This window comes from Stomoxys calcitrans, chromosome 1 (assembly GCF_963082655.1).
Source record: "Stomoxys calcitrans chromosome 1, idStoCalc2.1, whole genome shotgun sequence".
In the NCBI taxonomy this organism is placed as follows: domain Eukaryota; kingdom Metazoa; phylum Arthropoda; class Insecta; order Diptera; family Muscidae; genus Stomoxys; species Stomoxys calcitrans.
In genome coordinates this window covers 260,612,335-260,630,783 of record NC_081552.1, presented here as the reverse complement: position 1 = coordinate 260,630,783, position 18,449 = coordinate 260,612,335, and the positions used below count along the sequence as shown (strand labels likewise).

Sequence of the window (18,449 nt, the reverse complement as noted above, 5' to 3'; positions counted from 1 at the left end):
GTCTGCTGCACGTATGTATGAACATCCTCACTTGAATCGTGGAAACTTTTGCATGTCATGATATGGTGAGCAATCGAATTGAAAAGAATCCTCAAATGGCACTCAAAGCGTGCATGGTGTTGAAGCACACCTATCACCAGATTTTCAATGGGAAGTTTTCGAGAAGTTTTCTGTTGCTTACAAGGATGACATATGCTGACATGCAATGTCAATATTCATATATACTCGGTTTTCACGTTCTTCCTTTCTCTCTCTCTCTCTCTCTTTCATACTTACCATAAAGACTTGTTCATCCTATTCAAAGTTTTGCATATGATGGTAAGGAGAATGGTATCGGAAACGGAAATGGAATGAGGAGGCAACACATGCTACACTCAAAAAATACATATAAACTTTTATTGAATAAAATTTCGTTGATAATCTGTTTTAGTTTTTTTTTTATCAGAAGAACATAACAATTTAATGGTAAATATATACTTTTTTTCTTTTTCTCAACTAGATTCAAATTTAAATACATTTAAATATATATATATATTTATATATATATATATATGTGTGTGTGTGTGTTTTTTCAGTTTATACTTAATTCGAATTTAATATGTACATATAAACAGGTATGTTTTAAGGTTTTGCGGAAGTTCTTGCATAAAAAAGTCACTCAAATAGAACTCACAGTTAGTTAGTTTCCTTAGGGCATTCATTTGGCATTAAAAGTTTAAATCTTGTTTGCAAAAGTGAAGTTACATTTAAATGGTACGGTTTATATGGTCTACATCACTACTAGTGGTACAGGGTATTATAACGTAGTGCATTTGTTTGCAACACCCGGAAGAAAGAGAGATAGATTCAGCAAACTTTCTGATTCGATTTAGCTACGTCGTCTGTCTGTCCGTCCATCCATCTGTCCATGTTAGTTTGTGTACCAAGCACAGATTGCAATTTTCATCCGAACGTCCTCGAAATTTGCCCAGTTTTTTTTTGTCTTAATGACGAAGCCTTTTGAAATTGGAAGAAATAGATTCAGATTTGGTTATAGCTGCCATATATATATATATATATATATATATATATATATATATATATATATGTATATATATATATATATATATATATATATATATATATATATATATATATATATATATATATATATATATATATATATATATATATGTTTCTCCGATTTCGACTAACATTGCAATAAAATTGCAATTTGTTAACCGATTCTCACGAAAGATTGCCTTACGACTTCCGGCATTGCTGTTAAATTTCACAGAAATCGGATCAGATTTAGATATAGCTCCTTCATATATATCAACCGATTTTCACTTTAAGAGCCTTTGCCAGCGTATTTCTGAACAGATTTTTGCACAATGTCTTCCATTACGACTTTTACTATGTGTGCCCGACTTTTACTATGGGCAGTTTAGATTTATATAAAGCTCCCATATATATTTTGTCCGATTTTTACTAATACTGAAATATTTTGGCCATTTGAAAACGCATTTTCAAACGCATTTATCATCCAAAACTTTGCACAAAGATTCTCTCTATGACTCCTATGGATTTTGGTCAAACTTCTACAATTCAAATTTAAGCAAATTTTTATTTCGACGATTTAGCCTGCATACCCAATGGGGTAGGGTTTTTCCTACTTTAGCCCGTCCTTACTTCTTTGTACATAAGATTTCAGTTCTTGTAGTTATTTCATACCAAGAAAAACAAGTAAAAAGGCGTTAAGTTTGGCCGGGCCGAATTTTGGATACCCACCACCTCGCGTATATACTTAAGCCACCTTTCCTAAAAATCAGTTAAAAAAATGCATACCTTATGCCCCATAGCAGCTATATCGAAATATGTTCCGATTTCAACCAAATACTAATAAGTACAGTAGGTATATCTTAAAATAAACCGATCTGAACCATATACGACACGGACTACGAAAAGCCTAACATAGGTCACTGTGTCAAATTTCAGTGAAATCGGATTATAAATGCGCCTTTTATGGGGTCAGGACTTTAAATCGAGATATAGGTGTATATGGGAGAGATATAGGTGTATATATCCAAATCTTGACCGATTTGGGTCAAGATGCAGAAAAATGTCGAAGAGCCTAACAAAGCACTGTCCCAAATTTCGGCGAAATTGGACAATAAATGCGCCTTTTATGGGCCCAAAACCTTAAATCCAGAGATCGGTCTATATGGCAGCTATATCCAAACCTGGAACGATCTGGACCAAATTGAAGAAAAACACAACTCACTGTCCCAAATTTTGGTAATATCGGTCTAGAAATGCGCCTTTTATGGGCCCAAAACCTTAAATCGAAAAATCAATCTACACGGCAGCTATATCCAAATCTGGACCGATCTAAACCAAATTGAAGAAAAATGTCGGAGGGCCCAACACATCTGACTGTCCCAAATTTCGGCGACATGAGACAATAAGTGCGCCTTTTATGGGCACAAGACCCTAAATCGAGAGATCGGTCTATATGAATTGAAGAAGAATGTCAAAGGGCCCAACGCATCTGACTGTCCCAAATTTCGGCGACATGGGACAATAAATACTTCTTCTATAAGCCCAAAGCCTTAAATCGAGAGATCGGTCCATATGGCAGCTATATCCAAATCTGAACCGATCTGGGCCAAATTGAAGAAGAACACAACTCACTGCCCCAAATTTTGGCCAAATCGGCCTATAAATGCGCCTTTTATGGTCGCAAGACCTTAAATCGGGAAATCTGTCTATATGGCAGCTATATCTAAATCTGGACCGATCTAAGCCAAATTGAAGAAGAATGTCGAAGGGCCCAACACATCTGACTGTCCCAAATTTCGGCGACATGTGACAAGAAATGCGCCTTTTATGGGCACAACACCCTAAATCGGCTGATCGGTCTATATGGCAGCTATATCCAAATCTGGACCGATGTAGGCCAAATTGAAGAAAGATGTCGAATGGCCTAACATAACTCATTTTTCCAAGATTCAGCAAAATCTGATAATAAATGTGGCTTTTATTGGCCTAAGACCCTAAATTGGCGGATCGGTCTATATGCCAGCTATATCCAAATCAGGACCGATCTAGACCACATTGAAGAAAGATGTAATTTTTCCAAATTTCAAAAAAATCTAATAATAAATGTAGTTTTTTTGGGCCTAAAACCCTAAATCGGCGGATCGGTCTATAAGGCAGCTAGTTCCAAATCTGGACCGATCTCTCGATAAAGGGTCTGAAGGCCATAAAAGCTTTATTTTTTATCCGATTTCGCTGAAATTTGGAATAGCGCGCAGTTTTAAGCCTCCCAACATCCGACCTAAATATGGTACAGATCGGACTATATTTAGACACAGCTGTCATATAAACCGATTTGCCGATATGGGGTCTGAAGCCAATAAAAGCTTTATTTATTACCCGATTTTCTTGAAATTTGAAACAGTGTGTAGGTTAAGACCACCGACACACCCGACCTAAATATGTTTGTTATCGGACTATATTTTGATATAGCTGCCATATAGACCGATCTGCTGATAAGGGGACTGAAGCCCATAAAACTTTATTTATTACCAGATTTTGCTGAAACAGTGAGTTTTTCTGAGCCTCACGATATCCGACCTTAATATGGTTCAGATCGGTTTATAGTTGGATATATCTGCCAAAGAGACCAATTTTTTGGTTCTGCAAAATTGAATAGTGACATATATATTAGACCACTCAATGTCTTGATTGTCACGGAATGGAATTTACATATATTCCCGAGGTGGAGGGTATCCAAAGTTCGGCCCGGCCGAACTTAATGCCTTTTTACTTACTTTGTTTTTATTAGTGTTTTTATATCGAGGCCAGGTTATCTAGCTTGGAGAGGCGATTCTTTTTGTACCCTCCACCATAGGATGGGGGTATACTAATTTCGTCATTCTGTTTGTAACACCTCGAAATATGCGTCTAAGACCCCATAAAGTATATATATTCTTGATCGACGTGACATTTTAAGTCGAACTAGCGATGTACGTCCGTCTGTCCGTTTGTCTGTAGAAAGCACGCTAACTTTTGAAGGAGTAGAGCTAGCCGCTTGAAAATTTGCACAAATACTTCTTATTGGTGTAGGTCGGTTGGGATTGTAAATGGGCTAAATCGGTCCATGTTTTGATATAGCTGCCATATAAACCGATCTTGGATCTTGACTTCTTGAGCCTCTAGTGGGAGCAATTCTCATCCGATTTGACTGAAACGAAAATTTTGCACATAGTGCTTTGATATCACTTCTAACAACTATGCCAAGTATAGTTCAAATCGGTCCATAACCTGGTATAGCAGCCATATAAACCGAACTTGGGTCTTGACTTCTTGAGCTTTTAGAAGGCAGAATTCTTATACGATTTGACTAAAAATTTGCACATAGTGTTTTGATATCACTTCCAACAACTGTGTGAAGTATGGTTCAAATCGGTCCATAACCTGATATAGCCGCTATATAACCCGATCTTGGGTCTTGACTTCTTGAGCTTTTAGAAGGCGGAATTCTTATCCGATTTAACTGAAATTTTGCACATAGTGTTTTGATACCACTTCCAACAACTGTGCAAAGTATGGTCCAAATCAGTTCATAACCTGATATAGCTGCCATATGAACCGATCTTGGGTCTTGACTTCTTGAGCCTCTAGAGGGCGCAATTCTCATCCGATTTGACTGAAACGAAAATTTTGCACATAGTGCTTTGATATCACTTCTAACAACTATGCCAAGTATAGTTCAAATCGGTCCTTAACCTGGTATAGCAGCCATATAAACCGATCTTGGGTCTTGACTTCTTGAGCTTTTAGAAGGCGGAATTCTTATACGATTTGACTAAAAATTTGCACATAGTGTATTGATATCACTTCCAACAACTGTGTGGAAGTATGGTTCAAATCGGTTTACAACCTGATATAGCCACTATATAACCCGATCTTGGGTCTTGATTTCTTGAGCTTTTAGAAGGCGCAATTCCTATCCGATTTGGCTGTAATTTTGCACTTGGTGTTTTGGTGTGACTACCAACATTTATGCGAAGTATGGGACAAATCGGTTCACACCCTGATATAGCTGCCATATAAACCGATCTGGGGTCTTGACTTCTTGAGCCACTAGAGAGCGCAATTCTCATCCGATTTAGCACAGATTTTGTACAACGGCTTCTCCCATGGCCTTCAACATACGTGTGCAATATGGTCTGAATGGATCTATAGCTCCCATATAAACCGATCTCCCGATTTTGCTTCTTGAGTCCCGAATCGGACTATAACTTGATATAGCTCCTCCTCCTCCGTCCATATTCATTATTCTTTGTGTGCCTAAAAAGAGATACTGCGCAAAGAACTCGACAGATGCGATCCATGGTGGATGGTACATAAGATTCGGCCCGGCCGAACTTAGCAAGCTCTTACTTGTTCGATCTAAATGTTCTAGCCAACGTTTCTTCTCATTTTTTTTTCGCTTTAGTTTTTACATTTCTCTTAAATGTCCTCTTGCTGGAATATAACTATGGGTGAAAGTGTTTATCGAGTGAATTCAAATTGATGGGGGCTACCCAAAACTAATCTTAAATGTGATTGAATAACTGCAGAACCAAAGAACTCCCTTACGTTGCAAATGCCTGCTGTTTGCGAATTATTGTGACAACATCTGCACTAGGATGTTTGAAAAAGGCATCAAAGCCTAGAAGTACATTAAGCCTGCAGATGACGAAGACCGCAAAAGCACATGACCGGACGAATTGCATAATTAATGCTTGCTAATGGCAATGAAACTTTGTGGTTTTGCGATACCATTGAAAGAATCCTTTTCGAATGTACTGTTCTTGAGCATTGGCAAACAATAGCTATAGAGATAAAGTGATAAAGTTATGTAAAAAGGCTTTACGTTTAGCTGGGCCTTATTTAGAATGCCCATCACCACAGGTTCATCATTAGGGTGACCATTTCGGTTTTAGAAAACCAGATTTTAGGATTTTTTGGCAAATCGGTAGTTTTTTTTTTTTAATTTTAGTGAAAATCGCTTAAGAAAATATTGCAATAAAACCAAGTCAGTTGAAAGAATTTTATTGGATTTCCTGAGAAAATTTCATCAACATTTTGCCTTTGCAGAAAATTTTTGCTTTAGGAGAATTTCATGAAATTACCAAAACAATAACCAACAAGTAAAAAGGCATTAAGTTCGGCCGGGCCGAACTTAAGATACCCTCCACCTCGGGTATATATGTAAACCCCCTTTCGTCACAATCCGGTGAAAATTGGATAACTTATGCATCCAAATTCGGCATGGACATTAAGTGGTCTAATAAATATAAGTCACTGTTCGAATTTGTATTTCAAATTTCAACACAATCGTGTAATAAATAAAGCTTTAATGAGCTTCAGACCCTTAACTGGCATATCGGTATATATGGCAGCTATATCTAAAAACAGTCCGATCTGAATCATATTTAAGTCGCATGTTGAGAAGTGTAAAACTACTCACTGTGTCAAGTTTCAGCGAAATCGGTTTAAAAATAGAGCTTTTATGGGCTTCAGACCCTTTATCGGCAGATCGGTCTATATGACAGCTATATCTAAATATAGTCCGATCTGAACCATATTTGGGTCCTAAGTTGGGAGGCACAAAAATACACACTGTTTTAAGTTTCAGCGAAATCGGTTAAAAAATAAAGCTTTTATGGGCTTCAGACCCTTTATCGGGAGATCGGTCTGTATGGCAGCTACGCCTAAATATAGTCCAATCCGAACCATATTTGCGATGGATGTCGGGAAACCTAAAACTACCAACTGTTTAAAATTTAAGCGAAATCGGGTAATAAATAGAGCTCTTATGGGCTTCAGAACCTTTATCGGGAGATCGGTCTTTAGGCAGCTATATCTAAATATAGTCCGATTTGATTCATATTTAGGTCAGATGTCGGGGGGCATAAAATAACCCAATGTTTCAATTTTCAGCGAAATCGGTTCAAAAATAAAGCTTTTATGGGCTGCAGACCCTTCATCGCCAGATCGGTATATATGGCAGCTATATATAAAGATCGGTCTGTATAGCAGCTATATCCAAATATGGTCCGATTTGGCCCGTTCAAGAACTCAAACAGCGTGCATCAAAAATACATATCTGTGCCACATATCAGCTCAATATCTCAATTTTTGAAGGCAGTAGACATCGTTAAATGGTCCTACAATTTTACGACGGTCCGAAGTATATATACTTTGTAGGGTCGGAAATTGATATTTCGATGTGTTGCAAATGAATATATCCCCTATCCTACGTTTGTCAGTTTGTTTGTTTGTTCCGTATAGACTCAAGGTTGGTCTGGAAAAAACATAGACTATAAAATTTTTTAATATCGGGAGGGAGGACGGACCCTCTCCCTTACCACAAAAGTACTACCCAAAAATAAAAGTGGACCGATCGGGACAATATGGGATTCAAATGAAAGGTATTCAAGAGAAGAGTACGAATTTCATAATAAAAATTGGGTCCAAGTACCTGGGGGGCCGTCCCCTCGGCCCCAAAACCCCTTGAAATAGGTTTATTTGACGATCTTGACAATATGGGACTCAAATGAAAGGTATTCGAGAGTAGTTTACGAATATGTAGGTTGGTCTGGAAGGAAACATAGGCTATATAATTTTTCGATATCGGAAGTGGGACGGACCCTCCCTCTCCCTTAGACAATATTAAAATTTGAGTCCAAGTACCCATCGGGCCGCCCCAACCCCAAAACTCCCCCAAACGACATATTGGACGTTCATTTCATTATGGGGATCAAATGAAAGATTTTCGGAAGTAGATTTCGAATCTGCCATATAAAATCAGATGGCAGTGTAGGGGGTCACGCTACCCCTCAAAAACGCCATTAGACCCATTATGACTATATGAGACTTGGATGAACCGATTTTCTTAATATATTCATAAATTGTGTACGTTTGTCTGGAAGGAAACATAGACTATATAATTTTTAGAAATCGGGTGAAGGCGGACCCTCCCCCTTACCCCAAAAACGTCACCCATAACCGAAAGTGGTCCGATGGGCACAATAAGGGTATCAAATGAAAGGTGTCGGAGAGCAGAAAACGAATATGGTATTAAAATTTGATTACCCTGCTAGGCTACAATGGCACGAATTCGATATCCGCATCCAGGGCGAAGTGTCCCCACCCTAAAAAGATATAAGAGAGTTAAAGAAGGCGCAGCGGAGCGGGTTCGGTTCGGCTAGTAAAGTATATATATTCTTGATCAGCGTAGAAATCTAAGACGATGTAGCCATGTCCGTCTGTCTGTCTGCTGAAATCACGCTACAGTTTTAAAAATAGACACATTGAACTGAAACTTTGCACAGTTTCTTTTTTTGTCCATAAGCAGGTTAAGTTCGAAGATGGGCTATATCGGACTATATCTTGATATAGCCTCCATATAGGCCGATCCGCCGATTTAGGGTCTTAGGCCCATAAAAACCACATTAATTACCCGAATTTGCTGAAATTTGGTACAGTGAGTTGTGTTAGGCCGTTCGATATCTTTCCTTAATATGGCCCAGATAGGTCAAGATTTGGATATAGTTGCCATATAGACCGATCTCTCGATTTAAGGTTTTGGGCTTATAAAAGGCGCATTTATTGTCTAATGTTGGCGAAATTTGGGATAGTGAGTTAAGTTAAGCCCCTCGACATACTTCTTCAATATGGCCCAGATCGGTCAAGATTTGGATATAGTTGTCATATAGACCGATCTCTCGATTTAAGGTTTTGGACTCATAAAAGGCGCATTTATTGTCCGATGTCGCCGAAATTTGGGATAGTGAGTTAGGTTATGCCCCTAGACGTACTTCTGCAATATGGTACAGATCGGTCCAGATTTCGATATAGCTGCCATATAGACCGATCTCTCGGTTTTAGGTTTTGGGGCCATAAAAGGCGTATTTATTGTCCGATTTCGCTGAAATTTGGGACAGTGCGTTGTGTTAGACTCTTCGACATTTTTCTGCAACTTGGCCCAAATCGGTGGTGATTTGGATATAGCTGCCATGTAGACAGATCTCTCGATTTCAAGTCTTGGCCCCATAAAAGCCGCATTTATAATCCGATTTCACTGAAATTTGACACAGTGTCTTATGTTAGGCTCTTCGACATCCGTGTCATATAGGGTTCAGATCAGTTTATTTTTAGATATAGCTACTAAAAAGACCAATATTTTGTTATACACAATTGAACAATGACTCGTACTTATCACTATTTGGTCCAAATCGGAACATATTTCAATATAACTGCTATGGGGCATAAGGTATGCAATTTTCACTGGATTTTGATGGAAGGTGGTTTATATATATGTCCGAGGTGGTGGGTATCCAAAGTTCGGCCCGGCCGAACTTAACGCCTTTTTACTTGTTTTGTAATTTTTTATTCAATCAGTACCTCAACTCCTTACTATTGAGCGGAGCTCCTATTTGAGCAAACCTTTTTATGCATTATCACTTCGTTTTATTTAAAAATGTAATTCAGTTTAACTGATTTAATGGTGACTGTAGTCTAAAAGGTCCAACGAAACTCTCTACTTATCGGTAAAATATCAACTATTCGAAATTTATCGTTTATTGCATCAAGTGAGATAGCAATTAAGTCTAATGTACATATTTTTACAAACTTACTTTACTAAAAAGCTTATAGCCATCACTTCAATTTGATTACTTGTGTGTACTTCCTTCGGCATATCCTTTGGGTAGTTTTTGTTGTTATCTTATCTGGGAATGATTTCAAGTAGTAAACTGCTTTAAACACAATGTAAGCGTTGAGAGTCAATAAGGGCTAAGTTGTATTTTTAAAAAATAAACCCGAAAGAAGTTTAAACGAGGGATTGAAAGTTTTAAGATAAAAAAACGTTAGCAATTCAAGGGGCATTGTTAGGTTATAATGTAGAAAAACAGCGATTCAATTGGTTCAAAGTCTAAGAGTTAGCAACAGAAAATTTAACTTCAGCTGAGCATAGAAAATAGGAGGTTAATCGGATTGCAGGATATTGTCCGGCTTGAGACCATTGTTGAATGCTTTCTATTCAAAGAATAGTATAGTAAAAAACATTTAAAAGTCAGCAAAATCGTGGCATCGTGGGATAAGTGATTTGTTTTCTATTGCGCTTATGAATCTAGCCGTCTTAAAGAGCCCTCTTCGAATTCAGTTGTGTGCTTTACACCTACTCTAGTTGGTATGGTTGTAAAGCACCATGATCCATTTGACAACTCCAGGTGATGATATCTTGGTCGAAACTTGAAATCGCTATACGGGATAACCAGTCAAATGCTTCAAATACTGGCTTTTAAATGTTTTTTCCTATACTCTTCTTTGAATGGAAAGCATTAAAGAATGGTCTTAAGCCGGACCATATCCTGCAATGTTATCTCAATATCTTACATTTTGATGAGAAAAAATCAAAAAACATTTGACGAAGGAACTGCTGCAGCGGTTCCGAAGGATGGGGGTATCTTCATTGTGCCATTCTGTTTGCAACAACATCGAAATATCCGTTTCCCACCCTATAAAGTATTCTTGATCAGCGTAAAAATCTAAGACGATCTAGACATGTCCGTCCGTCTGTCTGTTGAAATCACGCTACAGTCTTTACAAATAGAGATATTGAGCTGAAACTTTGCACTTTTTTTGTTGTCTAAAAGCAGGTTAAGTTAGAAGATGGGCTATATCGGACCATATCTTGATAAAGCTGTCATATAGACCGATCCGACGGTTTAAGGTCCTAGGCCCATAAAAGACAGATTTATTATCCGATTTTGCTGAAATTTGGGACAGTGAGTTGCGTTAAGCCGTTCGACATTTTTCTTCAATTTAGCACAGATCGGTCCAGATTTCGATATAGCTGCCATATAGACCGATCCTCCGATTTAGGGTCCGAGGCCCATTAAAGCCACATTTATTATTCGATTTTGATGAAATTTGGGACAGTGAGTTGTCTTAGGCCCTTTGATATCTTTCTTGAATTTGGCTCAGATCGGTTCAGATTTGGATATAGCTGCCAAATAGACCGATCTCTCGATTTAAGGCTTTGAGCCTAAAGGAGGCGCATTTTTTGTCCGATGTCCCTGAAATTTGGGACAGTGAGTTAAGTTAAGCCTCTCGACACATTTCTGCAATTTGTCCTATATCGAACAAGATTTGCATATAGCTGTCATATAGACCGATCCTCCGATTAAGGGTCCGAGGCCCATTAAAGCCACATTAATTATCCGATTTTGCTGAAATTTGGGACAGTGAGTTGTCTTAGGTCCTTTGATATTTTTCTTCAATTTGGCCCAGATCGGTTCAGATTTGAATATCGCTGCCATATAGACCGATCTCTAAGGTTTTGGGCCCATACAAGGCGCAGTTTGTGCCCGATGTCGCCGAAATTTAGGACAGTGAGTTAAGTTAAGTCCCTCGACATATATCTGCAATTTGCCCTATATCGAACAAGATTTGCATATAGCTGCCATATAGACCAATCTCTCGATTTAAGGTCTTGCGTTCATAAAAGGCGCATTTATTGTCCGACTTCGCCAAAATTCGGGACAGTGAGTTCATTTAGGCTATTCAACGTCCTTCTTCAATTTGGCCCAGATTGGTTCAGATTTGAATATAGCTGCCATAAAGATCGATCTCTCGATTTAAGGTTTTGGGCCCATTAAAAACGCATTTACTGTCCGATGTCGACGAAATTTGGGAAATTTTTCTTCAATTTGCCTCAGATCAGTACAGATTTAGATATAGTTGCCATATGGACCCGCATTGGTAGTCCGATGTTGACGAAATTCGGGATAGTGAGTTAGGTTAGTTCTTTTGACAGTCTTCTTCAATATGGCTCAGATCGGACCTGATTTGGATATAGCTGCCATATGGACCCATCTCTCGATTTAAGGTTTTGGGCCCATAGAGGCGCATTTGTTGTCCGATGTCGCCGAAATTTGGGACAGTGAGTTGTGCTGGGCCCTTTCATATCCTTCTTCTATTTGGCCCAGATCGGTTTAGATTTGGATATAGCTGCCTTATATATACCGATCTTTCGATTTATGTTAGGTTTTTCGTCATATGGTTCACATCGGCTATATTTGGATATAGCCTGATATAGCTGTCATATAAACTGATCTTGGGTCTTGACTTCTTGAGCCTCTAGAGGGCGCAATTCTTATCCGATTGGAATGAAATTTTGCATGACGTGTTTTGTTGTGATATCCAACAACTGTGCCAAGTATGGTTCAAATCGGTTCATAACCTGCTATAGCTGCCATATAAACCGATCTTGGGTCTTGACTTCTTTGCATGAAGTATTTTATTATGACTTACAACAACTGTGCCGAATAAGGTTTAAATCGGTTCATAACCTGCTATAGCTGCCATATCAACCAATCTGGGACCTTGACTCCTTGAGCCTCTAGAGGGCGCAATTCTCATCCGATGTGCCTGAAATTTTGTACGACGGATCCTCTCGATCTCGACAAATGCGATCCATGGTGGAGGGTATATAAGATTCGGCCCGGCCGAACTTGGCACGCTTTTACTTGTTTTGCTGTAACTTTATTAAACCTAATAAAGAAAATCAAAATGAGAAAAAATATAATTTTTTTTTTTTTTGGAATAACTTATTTTTGCTCTCAACGCTTTTTATTGTATTTTCACAAGTATTTCATTAACAGCAAATATGATTACCTTTTAAACTGGGTTACCAAGGGGGGGGGTCAATTGTTTTGCCTAAGGTAGGATGGGTTGGAACAGTTCATACATACATACATATATATTCATATTGACAAAGGGTTTATTGTAATGAGTTTTAGGACTTACAGAGAACATTGTTTATACAATAATCTGTTTAAGAGTGTATTTAAGGATATAAATGGGTTTGTGTGCGGGTGTGTGTGTGTGTGTGTGTGTTAATGGCTTAATTTAATCTAATTTCAATAGACTTTCAGTAAAGTAAAATATTGTCGTTAATAATCTTAAGAATAGAACTATGCAGTAATGCAGATCAACACACACAACACTTGATTTGAGCCCTCTTAAGTTAATCGTCTTTATTACTAAAATTTTTTTTCCATTAAAAACAAAAATCAAATTTTGCGTTTAGTAACACAGCCTTAGATTTGCCTTAAATTTAAAGTACGTACTCCAATGCTTTTGGCATGAACTGTGTGCGAAGTATGGTGGCAACACAAAATCTTTCAAAGCTATTTATATTCCATATTAAATATCATTATCCATACATTTTTGTTTTGTTTTTGAATTTAATGATGGTTGTGACGTCTTCTACGTGGATTGAATCAAGGATAATATTTTTTTTCTATTTTTGTAGAAAGAACAAAATTAACTTGGTTCTTAATATGCTGTTGTACTTTTTTCTATATTTATACATTTAATAATTTGTATTCCACGAATTCTTTCGCAGTCTGATCTGTGTGGATGGCCCAAATGGTCCTTGTAGAGAACTTATTGCTCATGTATTTGAATAGTGACATAACTCAATCAAGCAAAAACAACAAAACAGTCCGTGCCAAATTTTGTGCACATCGGTTGAAAATTGTAGCTACTACGGCCTTTAAGTGCAAATCGGGCGATACATATATATGGGAGCTATATCTAAATCTGAACCGATTTTTATGAAATTTTGCACACATATTAGGACGTCAAATAAAACACCCCATGCGAAATTTTGTAAAGATCGGTAAAAAATTGTGGCTTCTACAGCCTTAAACGGCCATATCGGATGAAAGATATATATGGGAGCTATATCTAAATGTGTACCGATTTTCATAAAATTTTCCACACATATTAGAACGTTAAATAAAACACCTCGTGCAAAATACTTTAAAGATCGGACTAAAACTGTGGCTTCCACAGCCTTAAAAAGCCACATCGGATGAAAGATATATATGGGAGCTATATCTAAATCTGAACCGATTTTTATGAAATTTTGCACACATATTAGGACGTCAAATAAAACACACCATGCGAAATTTTGTAAAGATCGGTAAAAAATTGTGGCTTCTACAGCCTTAAACGGCCATATCGGATGAAAGATATATATGGGAGCTATATCTAAATGTGTACCGATTTTCATAAAATTTTCCACACATATTAGAACGTTAAATTAAACACCTCGTGCAAAATACTTTAAAGATCGGACTAAAACTGTGGCTTCCACAGCCTTAAAAAGCCATATCGGATGAAAGATATATATGGGAGCTATATCTAAATCTGAACTGATTTTTATGAAATTTTTCACACATATGTAGACCTCAAATAAAATATCCAATGCCAAATTTTGTCAAGATCGGACGAAAATTGTGGCTTCCACAGCCTTAAAAAGCCATATCGGATGAAAGGTATATATGGGAGCTATATCTAAATCTGAACCGATTTTTTTCAAAATCAATAGCGTTTGTCCTTGGGCCAAAAAAAATGTCATGTGCAAAATTTCGTGATAATCGCACAATAAATACGACCTGCACTTTGATTACAAGATTACAAAGACTCACAGACGGACAGACGGACATGGCTAAATCGAATCAGAAAGTGATTCTGAGTCGATCGGTATACTTATCAATGGGTCTATCTCTTCGCCTTCTAAGCATTGCAAACAAATGCACAAATCTATAATAACCTGAACCACAGTGGTGGTTCAGGGTATAATAAACTGATCGGAATCATAAACGACACGGATGTCGGAAAAGCCAACATAAGCCACTGTGTTGAATTTCAGTGAAATCTGGGCCAAGTTGCAGAAAAATGTCGAAGGGCCAAACACAACTCGCTGACCCAAATTTCGGTGAAATCGGACCTTAAATTGAGAGATCGGTCTATATGGCAGCTATATCCAAATCTTGTCCGATCTAAGCAAAATTGAAGAACGATGTCAAAGGGACCAACACAATTCGCTGACCCAAATTACAGCGAAATCGGATAATAAATGCGCCTTTTATGGGCCGGCAACCTTAAATCGAGAGATTGGTCTATATGGCAGCTATATCCAAATCTGGACCGATCTGGGTCAAATTAAATAATGATGAAGAGTGGCCTAACACAACTCACTGACCCAAATTTCTGTAAAATCGGATAATAAATTTGGCGTTTTTGGGCCTAAGACCCTAAATCGGCGGATCGTTCTATATGGGGGCTATATAAAGATATAGTCTGAAATAGCCCATCTTCGAACTTAACCTACTTATGGACAAAAAAAGAATCTGTGCAAAGTTTCAGCTTAATATCTCTATATTTAAAGACTGTAGCGTGATTTCCGTAGAGCAGAGGTTAGCATGTCCGCCTATGACGCTGAACGCTTGGGTTCGAATCCTGGCGAGACCATTAGAAAAATTTTCAGCGGTGGTTTTCCCCTCCTAATGCAGGGGAAAACATTTGTGAGGTACTATGCCATGTAAAACTTCTCTCAAAGAGGTGTTGCACTGCGGCACGCCGTTCGGACTCGGCTTTAAAAAGGAGGCCCCTTATCATTGAGCTTACACTTGAAACGGACTGCACTCATTGATATGTGAGAAGTTTGCCCCTGTTCCTTAGTGGAATGTTGATGGACAAAATTTGCAATTTGCATTTGCGTGATTTCAACAGACAGACGGACGGACATGGCTAGATCGTCTTAGATTTTTACGCTGATCAAGAATATATATACTTTATAGGGCGGGAAATGGATACTCCGATGTGTTGCAAACGGAATGACAAAATTAATATACCCCCATCCTTCGATGGTGTGTATGAAAAAATGTTTGTACCTTCGGTTCGCCTTGTTACACTGAAAAAATGTTTGTCCCAATTTTAAAGATTCGAGCCAAAGATAAAAAACCTAACTTTTGAAGGAGACATTTGCTTTGGTGAATATATTTCTGCATATTAAGGATTTTTCAATTATAGAGGTGGGTTAATAGATCCTTAAGTTTGCGTCTTGTTATTAAAGACAAAAGTCTAAAATGAAGTTCAAAATATCGTTGGAAGTTGGAAAATTGACCTTTTGGGCAAGACAACAGTGAACCGTAGTTTATAACGCAAAATAGCCTTACAAATAGAAGCTTCTTTAAATGTTTAATTTTTATACCCTCCACCATAGGATGGGGGGTATACTAATTTCGTCATTCTGTTTGTAAGTACTCGAAATATTCGTCTGAGAACCCATAAAGTATAGACATTCTTGATAGTTGTGACATTTTATGTCGATCTAGCCAATCCGCCTGTCCGTCCGTCTGTCTGTCGAAAGCACGCTATTCCGAAGGAGTAAAGTTAGCCGCTTGAAATTTTGCACAAATACTTCTTATTAGTGTAGGTCGATTGGTATTGTAAATGGGCCATATCGGTCCATGTTTTGATATAGCTGCCATATAGACCGATCTTGGGTCTTGAAATCTTGAGCCTCTAGAGGGCGCAATTATTATCTGATTTGCCTGAAATTTTGTACGACGGATTCTCTCATGGCCATCGACAAATGTGTTTATTATGGTCTGAATCGGTCTATAGCCCGATATAGCTCCCATATATTGGGTTGCCCAAAAAGTAATTGCGGATTTTTCATATAGTCGGCGTTGACAAATTTTTTCACAGCTTGTGACTCTATAATTGCATTCTTTCTTCTGTCATTTATCAGCTGTTACTTTTAGCTTGTTTTAGAAAAAAAGTGTAAAAAAGTATATTTGATTAAAGTTCATTCTAAGTTTGATTAAAAATGCATTTACTTTCTTTTAAAAAATCCGCAATTACTTTTTGGGCAACCCAATATATCATCTCCAGTTTGAAGTTTTTTATTCTTTGGCTCGTTTCCATTGGTAAAACTCTAGAAATAAGGAAAAAACTAAAATTTTGGGATTTTTTTTTCAGTGTATGTGTCTCAAATACTGTCATGGACTTTTTTCAAAGCTTTTTAAGAAAGATCTAAAAGTTGGTACATTTTTAAAGTCTTGTTGCAATTGCAAAATGTCACTACACCTTCCCACTACCGTTCATGCCGTACTCGCCTCCACTAGTACTTGGTTATTCACAATGTCAGGAGTTTGTTGTGGGAGACTCGGTCCTAAAACTAAATATAAGTGGAAAAAATCGTATTAAACTAATTATGTTAGAGCTTAAAATGTCTTAGCGCTTAACTAAATTTTAACTTTTAAAGTAGATGTGTGTGTGTGTGTAAAAGTTTGTTTGCTTAGGGAGCGAGTTGGCCAGTTGGAACGTATAGTTGGTGACAATGTACAACCCATGTGTTTTTTTTTTTGTTTCTTTGATTCTTGGAAAACTTTGTGTTGTTACATTTAAAATTTTAATTTTAAAACCAGTCTCTAGTTGCTGTGAGGATCGAAACGCTAGGTCCTCGTTGGTACTCCATACCTCATACACTGGACACGCTGTCCTCATTGCCCCCAATCAGGGATGGCAAGCCCAAAGGGCTGGCCAAATTATGCGCCTTTATGACCCCATTGCGTCGGGAAGCACCAAATCCCATGCTGCTGACCAAGCCACCACCACCATTCATGGAGCCAGTGCTGGATCGCTTTAAGGCTGCCACACCACCGCGTTGGTTATCATAACTTAAGACCAGTGATACGCCTCTGCCTTCACTAACCACTACCACACCATCGCTGGTGCTGCAGTTGCTGCCTATGGAGTTGTCATTTTGGATTATTTCCGTCGAGTGATTGTGATATTGTTGTGGTTCCCCATCCTCTAAGCCTCCCCTCAACGGATGATGATGGTGATGACGTCTGTGGCTCGGGCCATGAACCGAAGCTCTTTGGTTGGGATGGGGACTCTTAAGTGAGGCTGCCTTCCTTATTAGGCCTGGTGTGTGCTGGCCGTTGGCTGCGGTCTGCAACAATCCAATATTCTCTTTGTATGTGCTGCCCGTGCTTATGCTGCGATAGTAGCTCGACTGCCTGTAGCTCCTCACTTGGCGTCCATTGCAATCGATTTGCGTCACCGCCGTTAGCATAGAGGGTGTCCTCTGTGAGTCGCCTCTGAAAGTATATCTGGAGTTTTTGAATTCCACACAAAAAGTAAACAGAAAAGAAGGACAAAACAAAAAGGAATAGCAGGAAAAGCAATGGGGACGGGGGGAAAGCAGTTTGGGATAGTACAAATTAATAAAGAGCAAAATCATTTGGATAAATTAGGCAGAAACATAGAGAGTGCCTGTGCTAAGTAAGGAATCGTTTTTATCAAACTATTTGAAATGGCTTGACCAACCTGTTGAGACTGTAGTTGCCATTGTTGTTGAAACTCTTGTTGCTGGCCTTTCGCTTCATGGGGCATAGGTGAAAGGCTCCATAGATCAGAGGGTTGACCAAACTATTTGACATGCCAAAAAAGAAAATGGCCGATTGTAAGTCCTCGCCGAACTGTAAGAAAAAAGAAAATATTCATACAAATTAAATATTCGACAATAGGTAGATTGCTGT

At 38.2% G+C, this 18,449-nt stretch overlaps 1 protein-coding gene across 1 annotated transcript in view; it reads right to left on the bottom strand.

Annotated features, from left to right (window-relative positions):
- Nucleotides 1–5,777: 5,777 nt before the first annotated feature.
- Nucleotides 5,778–18,449, bottom strand: part of LOC106094468 (gonadotropin-releasing hormone receptor) — a 78,706-nt gene continuing 66,034 nt past the window's right edge. The window contains exons 4-6 of the mRNA XM_059369297.1: nucleotides 18,238–18,389; nucleotides 17,390–18,008; nucleotides 5,778–5,864 (exon numbers count right to left, since the gene is read on the bottom strand). Of these exons, the coding sequence (XP_059225280.1) occupies nucleotides 5,778–5,864; nucleotides 17,390–18,008; nucleotides 18,238–18,389 (858 nt within the window). The remainder of the gene's footprint in view (nucleotides 5,865–17,389; nucleotides 18,009–18,237; nucleotides 18,390–18,449) is intronic.